This window comes from Chelon labrosus (assembly GCF_963514085.1).
Source record: "Chelon labrosus genome assembly, chromosome: 7".
In the NCBI taxonomy this organism is placed as follows: domain Eukaryota; kingdom Metazoa; phylum Chordata; class Actinopteri; order Mugiliformes; family Mugilidae; genus Chelon; species Chelon labrosus.
The window spans coordinates 3,482,182-3,496,355 of record NC_140343.1 but is presented as its reverse complement, the minus strand read 5'-3'; the positions used below and the strand labels follow the sequence as shown (position 1 = coordinate 3,496,355).

Here is a 14,174-nt window from a genome sequence, read left to right as displayed (position 1 = left end):
AGTTTATTAACTTAAAACACAAAGAATTATAACCAGATGATGTACAGGATGTCGTCTTTGTGTGGGTGGTGTCTTCATCACTAAGTGTCTGATCTGAGTTGGCAGCAGCTTCAGGCTCTGGGGTAATAGGGCTGGTGTTTCAGAACAAAATCAAAGGAGACACATGGACATTAAATGGAATCACAGCGCCCCCTGCTGCCACACTGATGCATGTGCATCAACATGAGCAACTACAGGAGAGTAAAAATAGGACAACTTGGGTTTTGTGAGCATATTTATATCAATTTAAATAATGCTCCACTGCAGTAATTATATTATTTAAAATCAAATATCAAGTATTTTGGTTCAGTATCTTTCCTGGTCTTTTCTGATGAAGTCTCTCTCCTGTTTGATTTAGAAATCCTTTGCAGGCGCTTCAGTGTCATCGGCTCAGTTTACATTAAGTGTCTAATTAAACACAGACGAACTTCCAGAATGTCCCGCGACCTCAAAAGCCGTGCACTCAAAAAGCACGTTGGAGCCGGCTTTCAAATAAATAGCTGCCAGTCATCCATGTGCAAAACATTCATCTTGTGTTTGCTGCTCCGGCTCTGACTGGTTTGAAGGAGGGTAAATCTGTTCTCAAGGCCACAGAGCGCCTCACAGTGTGGCAGTTTCCCCCCTTTTTCTTTTCTTTCTTTTTTTTTTTTTTAACCCAGACTGGACATTTGAGACCAGACAGCTGAATGAGCAATGCTTCTTTTGGAATCCCAAAAAAGGAGCCAGGGGAAATATTCCCTTAAAGATCACATTCAGAAGGATCGAGCTGTTTCTGATTTAGTTTTTAGACATTTTTGTTTCTTATCTGTCTGGATTTAAACGCCATTTCAAATCAGATCAAGATTAGCAGCGGGGGGAAAAGAGCAGAAGAAATGATCTGCAGCAATATCAAGATAAACAACGTGTAATAGGATCAGTACATCTGAATCATCTGCAGTCTTTTCCAGGCTTTACTGAGACAGTGTCAAATTGGAAAACTAAAAATAGAAGGCCTCTAAAATGTGTACAATTGTAAGCATGAGATGAGAGGAGTGTCTAATATAACAGAACTGGACTTTATTAATAACCAGCCAGCTATAAATGAAACCTGAGCAGGAATTAAAAACTTTGCAGCTCAACTCTGCCCCCTACAGGATTACTGGCTGCAACCACCAACATCTCCCTCAGAGTTTGAGTCCTTTACTTACAGGTTCCTTTTGTATGGTGTGGTGCTTAGCACTGATGCCTCACAGCAAGACGGTTCTGGGTTCTAATCCATCGGCCGACTGGGTTCTTTCCTGTGTGTAGTTTGCATGTTCTCCCTGTGTCTGCGTGGGTTCTCTCCAGGTACTCCAGCTTCCTCCCACCGTCCAAAGACATGCTGGTTAGGTTCATTGGTGATTCTAAATTGGACGTAGGTGTGAGTGTGAATGGTTGTCTGTCTCTCTGTTTTAGCCCTGTGATAGACTGGAGACCCCACTTCTTGCCCAATGACAGCTGGGATAGGCTCCAGCACCCCTGGGACCCTTCACAGGACAAACGGTTACAGAAGATGAATAAATGAATGATAAAAGTGTAGCATGAAACCTAGACAGTGATCACATTCTTAAGTAGAGCACAGCACCTGCTCGACGTTGGCCGGGTAGATCCCGGAAAAAATCGAGGTGGGACAGAAGAGGATGAGGAGAGAGAATTTTGCAAAGGAACCTCATCTTTTTGGGAAAGACACGATTGCACTGCAGCTTCTTCTTGATCTGAATTTATCAGGTGTCAGTGTACTGAAATACGCTTTTGCAGCAAAACTCCACTATTTACACCACACCAACATTTTCATGTGGCTTAGTTTGACTTTAGGGTATCTGTTCTCCACTGAGCAGATCCTCTGACGCAGCTGGAGACAAACTCCTTGTTCAGAGGCCAGAACTATGCATTTGCTTGCAGAGTTTTTTGGTGTGTTAAGCCAGGCACTCCATGCAGCTACCACAGTAGGACATCATCACTCTCAGTGTTCCCAGGTTGGGAATCATTCCTTCCAGCTGAGCTGAGTTCTTTCAATAACCGTGGAGAGGCCGCAGCGAGAACAAAAGCATTCAGGCATCACTGTATTTCAACCTTAACACATGTGAACTGTAAAAGGAGAAGCCTGAGGAGCTGACAGAAGCTGGAATAAGCCTCGTTACTCTGTAGGATCTGTTGAATGTCTCGATCATGTGTGATGTCTCCTGTCTGATCCAGGGAGCTCAACGGAGACAGATGCTGAAGACCGAAACCAGCGGTGTGGATGAAGTCTTTCTGGGCCTCTGGTGTTCAGGTCCAGCAGTTCTCCAGGTGAAGCAGAAGAAACCAGCACTGTAAGAGCTACCCACGCACCACTTTACACCTCCACAGTAAGAGCCAGAACATGTTGCTGCAGGGGGAGATTATGCTCGATTAGCATCTACCTGTGAGGATGAGAACCACAGCAGAAAATTACATTACATCACAGTCACTGGTTCATAACATATTTCTATCAGGCTGTTTGAAGATATGGGTGGATTATCGTGAATGTGTTTTACAAAAGATCCGGGATGTGGAATCTTGCTACAGATGCTTGATCTGTTCCCAGCAGCAGCTACACTATATCACCAAAACTATGTGCTCATCTGCCTTTACACGCATATGAACTTAAGTGACATCCCATTCTTAATCCGTGGGGTTTAATATGACGTCGGCCCACCCTCAAGTCTTCTGGGAAGGCTTTCCACAAGGTTTAGGAGTGTGTTTATGGGAATCTTTGACCATTTTTCCAGAAGAGCATTTGTGAGGTCAGACACTGATGTTGGATGAGAAGGCCTGGCTCACAGTCTTCACTCTAATTTAGTGGTGTCAAACTGATCCATGCGGCACAGTGGCAAGGTGGTTAGCACTGATGCCTCACAGCAAGAAGGTCACGAATCCATGGGCCGGCTGGCCTTTCTGTGTGGAGTTTGCATGTTCTCCCTGTGTCTGCGTGGGTTCTCTCCGGGTACTCCGGCTTCCTCCCACCATCCAAAGACATGCTCATTAGGTTAATTGGTGATTCTAAATTGGCCGTGAGTGTGAATGGTTGTCTGTGTCTCTGTGTTAGCCCTGCGATGGACTGGCGACCTGTCCAGGGTGTTCCCTCAGCCTCTCGCCCGATGACAGCTGGGAGAGGCTCCAGCAGACCCCCGTGACCCTTAACAGGAATAACCGGGTATAGAAGATGAATGAATGAATGAAACTGATCCGTGAAAGGGCCACTGTGGCTGCAGGTTTTCATTCCAACCATGCAGCACCCATGCAGTGGGTGTGGCTGGCAAGTTTTTGTTCCAATCAAGCAAGAGGACACCTGACTGTGATACCTGACCTGACACCTGACTGTGTGAAGGCAGTTCAGTTGATTGATTAAGCCAAGTCAGGTGTGCTGCTGCATGGTTAGAATGAAAACCTGCAGCCACAGTGGCCCTTTCACAGATCAGTTTGACACATGTGCTCTAAGTCATCCCAAAGGTGTTCTATCAGGTTGAGGTCAGGACTCTGTGCAGGCCAGTCAAGTTCTTCCACACCAAACTAGTTCATCCATGTCTTTATGGACCTTGCTTTGTTGCACTGGTGCTGAGTCATGTTGGAACAGGAAGGGGCCATCCCCCCTCCACCAAACTTCACACTTGACACAATGCAGTCAGACAAGTACAAGTAAATTCTCCTGGCAACCGCCAAACCCAGATTGGTCCATCAGATTGCCAGATGGAGAAGCTTCCATGAAGCTCTCTACTCACTGTTCTTGAGCTAATCTGAAGGCCACATGAAGTTTGGAGGTCTGTAGAGATTGACTCTGCAGAAAGTTGGTGACATCTGTGCACTATGCACCTCAGCATCCTCGGACCCTGCTCTGGAATATTTAGTAGAGAGGAAACTTCACGACTAGACTTCTTGCACAGGTGGCATCCTATCACAGTACCACACTGGAATTCATCTTTCACAAATGTTTGTAGAAGCAGTCTGCATACCAAGGTGCTTGATTTTATACACCTGTGGCCATGGAAGTGATTGGAACACCTGAATTCAATTATTTGGATAGGTGAGTGAATACTTTTGGCAATACAGTGTAAAACATCACTAAAACATGCTACAGTATGTTTAGCATTCTAACATGCTAGCTGGAAATGCTATCATGTCAAATTCCAGAATGCAACACACTGTTAAAAAAAAAAGGACTTCCAACCAAAAACCTGAAAATGAAAGTAAATCTTTCAATTTAAATGAAGTTTACAGGAAGTTTTTATCAAAGGTTATGCTAGGAAAATTGCTTTTGCAAACAAAGACTTTTTTTGACTTTTTAAAGTTCCATAGTAAAACATGGTTGTCCTACAGAGAAAAACTGTTAATTAACAGATTTCTCCAGAATCATTACAATCAAAGACCTTCAATAAAGTGATGACACAGATAAACGTTGTTATTTTACAGACGTTTCTGAACAATTACCATGAAAGACCTTCAATAAAGAGCAAACACATGCTGAAATTAGTTTTATTTTGTAAGAAGAGTCAAATATATATATAGCATAAAACATTAATTAAGCATTAAAACAATTTCAAACTTTAACTCGAAGCGTTTGTTTCCAGTTAATGTTTGAATAAAACCATCTTAAAAACCTCTAGAAGAACAATCTGAGTAGTGAGCATTTTAATATTAGCGTTCAAATTTAAAGAGGTGAGTTTAAATGCAGTTCACACTTCATTCTGACAGATCATGGGTCTCTGTAGACCACTATACAGACAGAAACAAAAACCAGAAGACTGTGTAGACTCTTGTTCTGTGAGTGTTTAATTCAAAGGAGCAAACGTTTGCTTTTAAACTGAAAGGAAAACAGATTCTCTTAGAAACAGATTCTCTTTATAAAGTATCTCAAGAAGTTTATGAGTCTGCAGGTGCATGCTGGCAGCCCTGCTGTGACAGCGGTGCTTTGAGCTAAATACTAACATGCCGTCTTAATTTAGCATAATCTAAGTTAGCGTTGAACATTTAAATAAATATTAGTCTCAGGACAAATCTGTGCATCAGCAACATATTTTAAGGTTCATCTTCCAGATATACATATGGGAGGCAAAAACAACTAGACTAAAAACTCATTCTCCTGAAGCTGTGGTTATTCATGGTCCTCAGAGGCTGCGCACTCGGTGTCAGGAAAACCAAACTAAATCATTCAAAACCGAAATGAAAGCATCAAAATATTTCCAATTCTAAATATGTAGCTATTCATTTGCCATTTGCTGCAATGATTTCCTTTCACTTTTTCTCTTTTTCTCTCACAGGTTTTTAACTTTTGCTAATTTTCGTTTGACCTGTCCTGACTACTAATGACCAGATAGATGAGGGAGAAAAATGTAAATAAATCTCAGGCTCAGCTTTAAAACAACTCTAAATTCAATGTTAATTTCAATTTCATTTATATAGCGTCAATAACAATGCAAATTGTCTCAAGACGGTTTACAAAATCCTGTCTGAAACCTGCAGGGAGTTAAGAGTAGATCCTGGTAAAGCTAGATAGAAATATACTGTTGGTGATAATGGGCCTAGAATGGACCGTCAAATCAACAGACTTAATCATAGAATCGTGGAATGATATTTGACATATACAGTTGCAATCAAAATTATTCAACCCCCACTGCAAATAGGTTTATTTGCAAAATGTACAAATTAGCAAAGGTTTGCAATAAACAAATCAAGCAAGAGCAACTTAGATAGCTCAACACAACTAATATTACAAGTGGTTTCTCCAAATTCAACACAAAATGCCACTTTTAATGACCACTGCAGTGTCAGAATTATTCAACCCCCTGAATAGAATTCCTCATGAGAGTACATATTTGGAAATCAGGTGTGATTTGAAGCTCCCCTGATGCAACCAATCAAGGTCTTTATTATTTGCATCAGGTGTGCTTGAGCTAGAACACCTCAAATACCTAGACTGTTGATGGTGATGTTGTATTGCATGTTGGAAATATGGCTAAGTCAAGAGAATTGTCCAAAAAATTCAGAGAAGAGATTATTGACTTACATAAACAAGGAAAAGGTTATAAAAAGATAGCAAGGGCACTGAATGTTCCTAGAGATACAGTTGGAAGCATAGTTCACAAGTTTAAAGTGAAAGGAACAGTGGCTACACTACCTGGACGTGGCAGAAAGAAGAAGTTATCAATGGCTGCTACCAGAGTCCTGAGGAGGCAGGTGGTTAAAAATCCTCGACTGACTGCGAAAGACCTGCAGCAAGACTTGGTGGCAGCAGGGACTGAGGTTTCAGTGTCCACAGTAAGGCGCACACTAAATGTTGAAGGGCTCCATGCCCGAATTCCAAGACGTACACCACTACTGACCCAAAGGCACAAGAAAAGTCGGCTCCAATTTGCTCAACACTATATTGAAAAGCCAAAAAGGTTTTGGGATTCTGTTCTGTGGAGCGATGAAACAAAACTGGAACTTTTCGGGCCTATGGATCAGCGGTATGTCTGGAGGAGGAAGAATGAAGCATATGCAGAAAAGAACACCCTGCCTACAGTGAAGCATGGTGGTGGCTCAGTGATGCTCTGGGGCTGTTTTGCTTCCTCTGGCACTGGAAACCTGCAGCGTGTAGAGGGCAAGATGGATTCAATCAAGTATCAGGAAATCCTGGGAGAAAATGTCATGCTGTCTGTGAGGAAGCTGAAGCTTGGACGTCATTGGACCTTCCAACAGGACAATGATCCCAAGCATACCTCAAAGTCCACCAAGGCTTGGTTTCAGAAGAAGTCCTGGAAGATATTAGAGTGGCCATCACAGTCGCCTGACTTGAACCCCATTGAAAATCTGTGGTGGGATTTGAAAAAGGCGGTTGCAGCACGCAAACCCAAGAACATTAGTGAACTGGAGGCCTTTGCCCATGAGGAAAGGGCTAAGATTCCCCAGGAACGCTGCCAGAAGCTGGTGTCTGGCTATGCATCACGTTTGCAGCAGGTCATAACACCAAAAGGGTGCTCTACTAAGTATTAAAGTTGCTTATCATTAAGGGGTTGAATAATTTTGACAATGCAGTGGTCATTAAAAATGATATTTTTGTGTTGAATTTGGAGAAACCACTTGTAATATTAGTTGTGTTGAGCTATCTAAGTTGCTCTTGCTTGATTTGTTTATTGCAAACAGGTACTAATTTGTACATTTTGCCAATAAACCTTATTTGCAGTGGGGGTTGAATAATTTTGATTGCAACTGTAAATAAATAAATAGTAAGCTATACTTTAAAGTGATTAAACTCAGGCCCACTACCACAGTATTCACGTGCTGATAGTTCTATTTATTTGCTTCCATTCATTTACAGCGCTGGTCATTTTTCATCCATTTGGTATTAACGAGGGTAAAACGGCTCAGCTTTCATCAGTTTCTGTGATTGCTAACCGGCCGATAAGAAGCAGTGTTGGTTGCCAATCAGCAATGGAGAAGAAATGAAGTAGGAAACCCAACTGGGCAAAGGAACAGTGTTTGCTCGTGGCTCAACTGGTCAATGAGAATAAAAGTGTTTTGAGACGTAGATTTGGCCCCAATGTCACACTACAAGACAAGAAGCAGGCATGAGAAAATATTGCCATTTTCTCTTCTGCTTAATAAACTCCTAAGTCTCTTAAAAGTCCTCCTCCCTGCTCTGAACAGATCTCACCTTAGGTGCTCTCTGAAGAGCTGAGATTCTTTAGGAATACCTTTTATCTTTACCAGGATCTACTGGCTGTCTACTGGCGGCTGTGGCTCAGTACGTAGAGTGGGGTCTCCATGAACCCGAGGGTTAGCAGTTTGATCCCCGGAATGTGCCACATGTCGAAGTGTCCTTGAGCAAGACACTGAACCTCCAGTTGCTCCCAGTGTGTGCTACTGGTGTAGCACTGGTGTGTGAATGTGTGAGTGCTTGTGTGAGCGAATGGATAGATGTGTCTGTGACTGTAAAGCGCTTTGAGTATCAATAGGTAGAAAAGCGCTATATAAAAGCAAGGCCATTTACCATTACTCTTAACTTTGAGGGGAAATTCTTAGAAAACATCATGATTCTAATAATTTTCTTCGAATTTGGCTAGGAGCACTAGGAGCAACTCTTTACGCTTGGAATATTTAGGAAGTTCAGACCAGGAGGAAGAGTTGCAGTCTTACACACTTCTCTGCTGCTTCTCTAGGACTGTCTCACACCCAAAGCGCTCTAAACTCCATAGATGTTCTGTCTGGTCCCAGATTCTTGAAATCAAAAACCAACAAAAGACGAGTTATTCATAGGAACCTCATACAAATCAATACAAATTCATCTGTAGAACAGAAGAATAGGAAAATGAAATGTGGTCTTGTAAATGTCAGATCTCTCTCGTCTAAATCTCTCTTAGTGAATGATTTTGGATGCAGTTATGAAAGGCACACATAAATGCATTAGTTAAGTTTGCGCGGCATGACAAACTTGTAGATTTATTTTATGCCACAAGCAGGTCATCGTTTGTTGTGACTGCAAACCAGATCATCTTAGCTCTGCATCATGTGTTCTGCTCTGAGCCACTAGATGGCCCTAAACTCTACCATATCCAAAGTACAGGACCACACAAAAATCCTTTGAGGGAAAAATCTCCAGCAGCTGCACTGGACGGGTCCGGAGAGGAAACTAGAAGAGACCCGCCGTCCCGTCAGAGACGTTCTTCTTTTTGATATGTGACTGCCGACGCTGATTTTCCCTCTTTCCGTTACCCCGGTGACTCTTGTTGTACTCCACAGAACGAGAAGGAGGTCACTTCAGGAGGTCCAGCAGGATTCAATCAGTCCCTCGCCCTCTGTGTTTTCCTCACACTGACCTAAGCAGATTATGAAGACTGTCAAAAGTCAGATCCTCTGTTTGGTTTACAGCCAGATCATTCAGTTTTTCTCTGCATCAGAATGTCTGAGTGCACATGAGAGCTTCTCATACCTCGTGGCTTTTTGTACAGATCTTTGTTTACATTTTATCATCATTACAAATCCTTTTTTTCCCCCTCCATAGAGTTACTTTTTAAGCTACACCAGAGAAAAGGAGATTTAAATTACTGAACCCCAGTGGAAAAAGTTAGAAAACTGTTGTGTAGTCAAAACGATCAGGAAACACATTCACCAGATGTTGCATCTCAGACACCAGCAGTGACCCCACAGAGATTTTGGAGAAACTGATTATGTCAGCGGCCTCAAGAGGAGCTGCGTCCGCCAGACTATCTGCATACAGGTTATTAGTTATGAGGCGGTGAATCTGATTCACGGGCAAAAGCCAAAGAGTGGAGCACGAGTCTGCTTTGTGTTTGTGTGACGAGGCAGCTCTGTGTCAGTCTGATCTGTTTACCGCACTCTAAAAATACCACGTTGTTGCTTTTCCATAGACTCGGCCCCGGTCGTTTTCATTTGTTTACACGGCGCCTTCAGATGTTGGCAGCCCTGGATGTCCACATGGAGGAGAGGAGCAGCCTCAGGATGCAAAAGACTTTCAGCTGCGTTGTGCGGACTGGAGGTGGCTGCTGACTGGAGGTAAAATAGATAGACATTCACACTGAGAACAGTCTGAGAACTTCTATTCTATCTCTTCAGCTTCAACCAGTTGCTGCATACGTTGTCGCCTGGTGAGGTTTGTAGAGGTGTGTGTTACTTTGCAGACTGCAGAGGCAGCCCAGTCACATCCATCAGTACCCTGCAATGGTGGAAAGTACTTTTACTTTACTTGGGTTTATCCACGTTACCCTACTTTATACTTCAGCTGCAGCTCAGTGGCACATATTGTCATTTTTTACTCTCTCTGTTTTAACATTTAAAAATAAATGACCAGCTCATAAAATATGAATCCTCGTCCCAGAATAAACTTCATATTTTATAAATTAACTTCATGTCCAGCTCATGCTGCATTTAAATAATGTTTACCATGTACACAATGAGCATTTTAACATTTGTTTATTATGGGACATTTAGCTGTAAATGTGCTTTTACTTAATTAAGATATAAAAATGTGTGTCCCAAATCACTTCTGAGTATTTTTTTTAATATATATTTGCATAAAAACTCTTCCGTTATCACACTAACACATTCAATTATAAAGAAAATCTCCTTTAAGGACACTGACAAGCCAGGCAGATTTTTAACATTTGTTCCACGAAGGAGGCCACACAACACCTACATGTTTTTACTTAACGTCGAGGAACTTTAAAGATTCAGAACCTGATAATCAGTGCTGAGAGAGGTATTCAGATCATTTAAGCCATGCAATAATATAAAAACACTTGAGAATAAGTGGTGCATTCAAGTCCTGACTAACGTAAAAGTGTTAATAGCAGCATGTGCTTAAATAATCAAACACACTCATTATGCAGCAGAATCCACACTGTCAGTGTTGAGTAGGATTAATCAGAAAACGGTGAGATCAGTTTACTCTAATTAATGGAATTGTTAAAAACACAAAGTGGAAGAAAATTGAAATGCTCGGTTTAGGTACACACATCTCAAATTACGTTACTCGTCTCCACTGCTGATTGTTGCAGGAACTGTGCAAAAGAAATGTCAACATTAAATGTGTGTTTATATGAGCTCATTGTCATCTCATTTTAATGCACGTTTCTTTCCTAATAACAGATGTGGATGTTCGCGGACAGGCAGAGGTCTAAAAGGAATGTAGCCTAAAATATAAATCAGCTTTATTGAAACCTTTTACAAGACAAAAATTAAAAAATAGACTTGGCAAAAACAAAAAAAGGGGGGGTTATACAAATAAGTGCAAGGTTTTGTTGCAGTTCATGAAAGCCTAAAGCGTCGTGTGTGTAGTTACTCTAATAAGATAAAACATAGTTACATGGAGTATAATTTGTTTGCACGTGTTACAGGAGCAAACGCATTAAAAAAAAAAAATAAAGTCGTGTTTCTGAAACTTCTTTTGAAGAAGAAAGCTTGTCAGGGTTCATATAGGCGAAGTGGTTTTTCTTAAGGCCTCTGGGGTTTCTTCATTCATTTCCTTCAATGCATAGTTTTCTCCAACAAGTCCCAAAAATAAAAATAAAAAAAATTAAAAAAAAAGGCGATTTTGGCTGCTGGCAGGAGGCACCACCACGATACATCCTAAGAGGTATCCTCCAAAAATAAAAAATAAAAATAAGACACATTTATAAAAAAAAAAAAAAAGAATGAAAGAAAAGTCCTCTTGTTTGTTCAGATGTGACGGACCTCCAGTTTCACCGTGGCCGTCGTTGCCTTTTCTTTTCCTTGAAGTCCGCAGTGACAGGGAGGAGAGCTCACATCACGCAGGGCTTGATGTCCTGACAGACGCTCTGGGGATGGTGGTGGTGGTGGTGGTGATAGTAGGATCCGCCGGCCGAAGGGTGGAAGGAGGAGATGCCGTTAAAGTTCAACACAAAATCTTTCCTGTCGCACACCGAGGAATGGCTCTGATAGCGAGGGATCCCCACTGGAAGAAGGAAGAGGGACAAGGTAAATTATCTGTGTCGTGCGCGCAAACAGGTGAAATCTGCGCCGCGGACGTGAATATGAATTATTTTAAATCAGAAAATAAGGTTTGACGCCTCGTAACGTTTATTTTTTTCCATAAAAATTGCCCAAATTGTTTCATATATGTAAAATATGTGTTTGCTTTTCTTTTTAGGTAAAATTTGGAGTGACCTTTAAACAGAAAAGTGGCACAAAAGTGGCCTTCAGCTAATCATACAGCTTTAAATCAAGGTTTTGGTGAAACTGTAAGTCTAGGGAAAATAGTAAAATTAGATAAACTTATTTTTTTTGTAAATAATTAAATGTACACTTGCAGAAATCGATTATTTTAAGATTTTAAGATGTTCGCGTCCCTGCACCTTCCACAACCCCTCAGCGCAGTGATTCCTCTCCTGGTTGGATTTCTTTTTATCCCTTCTTCCTGTTGTTGCTGTTTATTCAAAACAATTAGATTATATATTTTTACACTGATTTCTAACTACCAACAAATTAACTGTGCCAATTTTCCTTGAGATCCCTAAAGCTGTTGGAGAATTTAAATCCGGCTCAGTGACCGTCACTCGTGTCTGTGAATGAGCCTGTATTTCCAGAAACAGAAAAATAAATTGGGAGGCTGCGGCTTCGTCAAGGTCATAAGGACTCCAGATGTGACTGTGTTTTTCAGGGGAAGACAGCAGGCTTTATCCTCGGGGCCACAGCTCGCTGCCCTGCGACCGTTTTCACAGACAACACACGAGCCCCTTTGACTGACACAACCGAGTCTGTTGTGCGCGGTCCAACGCGTTTGTCCCGCGCGCACAGGCTCAATCAGGACGCTGCGTAAAGTTTAACAAGACCTTCCGTCTCTTGTGGACGCGCCGTGGTTGAAATCCACCGCCGGTGTGGTCCGACCTGCACAGTCTTTGTTTAGTTAACCTCTGGGACCCTTTCGGGCTCCAGCATGGGTTACTCGCCTCGGTGAAATCCCCAGGCTTTAGTAAAGCCTCCCTGTGTTCTGTTTAAAGTAAATGAGGGAGAACTGGAAGAGCGGAGCTGCTGCTTTTCTTAATCTATTAATTAGACAAAATATCCCCTGAGGTGAGAGGCTGATGGGATTTAGGAAAACCTTCAAACTGTATGAAAAGGAATAAAACATTTTCAGGGATTTTATTTGGGCAAAACTAATTTAGAAAATTATTTTACTGAACAATACATCGCCTTGGATGGACTTTAAATTTCCAATTAGCTATACAATAAAATGAATTAAACAGTAAAACTATTTTTAAACTCACAAATATTGACCTTAATAATCTACTGGATGGAAATAATGCTGGATAATTAAACATTTACTGGAAACTATATTATTAAAACGAATAATGGTAACTCAGAAATGAGGCCTATTTTGTTTCTTGCCTTCAGCAAATAAATAATTCCCCTTCAAATTATCGACAATCTTAATCTTTAAATTCAGATAGTCTGTCTATAACGGGCCTACATTATTTCATGATTTAATTTTCTTTCTCTCAGACAATTATTTTTTAAATCGTCACACAGGCCTCAGCTGAAAATACAAACAATTTAGAGATTACATTTAGGCCTGCTGGGCTGGCAGACTAATGCAGCCAGAATTATATTCCCTGATAATTTAATTTATTTGTTTGATATCCCCAAGTTATTAGTTAGTTAGTGGTACCTGATATGTCGGTGGAGTGGCTGTCCCTGCCGTTCTGGTGAAGGTAGCTTTGCTCCAGGGAGTAAGGCGACATGCCGGAGTGTAAACCGGAGGATGCTGGGCTGCTGGAGGCTAGGGGCTGCTGTTTGATGTAGGGGGACCCGCCGGAGGACGCCCAGTGTGCAGATGTACTGGCGTACGGGGAGTGGCCGTCCAGCGCGCTGGCCATAGCCGGAGAGGACGGTACGGGGCTGCTGCTGCTGTCCGGCCCGTACTCCCCGTTCGGAGGCACTGGACAGCTCGCCATGTATGTGGAGCCGGGGCTCGGGGACATGTGAGGTACATGGTGGCCGCCGCTCAGCCCCTCGTAGCCCCCGGCCATTGAATTGCTCATCATGTCCAAGTTATAGCTGTTGCTGTGGCAGGCGAGGGTGGCGGATGGAGCCTGGAAGTCAAAACTCTGCGGGAGAATTGAGGTGCCGAAGCCTATGCCGTTCATCATCCGGTACATGGGCTTCAGAGCTTGACATTTTCTCCTGAAGCCTCTGGGTCTGCGACGAAATGAGCCCTCCTCGAACATGAACTCGCTGCCCGGGTCGATGGTCCAGTAGTGGCCTTTCCCTGGCCTCCCCAGCCCTTTGGGTAGCTTGATGAAGCACTCATTGAGCGAAAGATTATGCCGGACTGAGTTCTTCCAGCCCTGATATGAGCCCCTGAAGAACGGGAAGCGAGCCTGGAGGAACTGGTAGATCTCACTGAGTGTCAGCCGTTTGGTGGGAGAGCTCTGTATTGCCATAACGATGAGAGCGATGTAGGAGTACGGAGGCTTTTCCGGTCGCCTTAAACCAGAGCTCGTCTTCTTCCCTTTGACGGCACTGGACGAACTTTCCGTGGCGGCTTGTGGGCTCAGCATGGCGGGGTGCAGGACGCCGGACGCCGGGCTAGATCTCAGAGGAGGCGGAGGGTCCAGCTGCTGCTGAGGGGTCTCGGTCGTCAT

The 14,174-nt window shown here is 42.7% G+C and overlaps 1 protein-coding gene across 1 annotated transcript; it reads right to left on the bottom strand.

The window, feature by feature from the left end:
- Positions 1-11,312: 11,312 nt before the first annotated feature.
- foxf2b (forkhead box F2b) lies at positions 11,313-14,174 on the bottom strand (the record flags this gene model as incomplete). Its single annotated transcript, XM_084548331.1, has 2 exons — positions 11,313-11,485; positions 13,199-14,174. The coding sequence occupies 2 exons, from the start codon at positions 14,172-14,174 to the stop codon at positions 11,313-11,315; spliced, it is 1,149 nt and encodes a 382-aa protein (XP_084404457.1).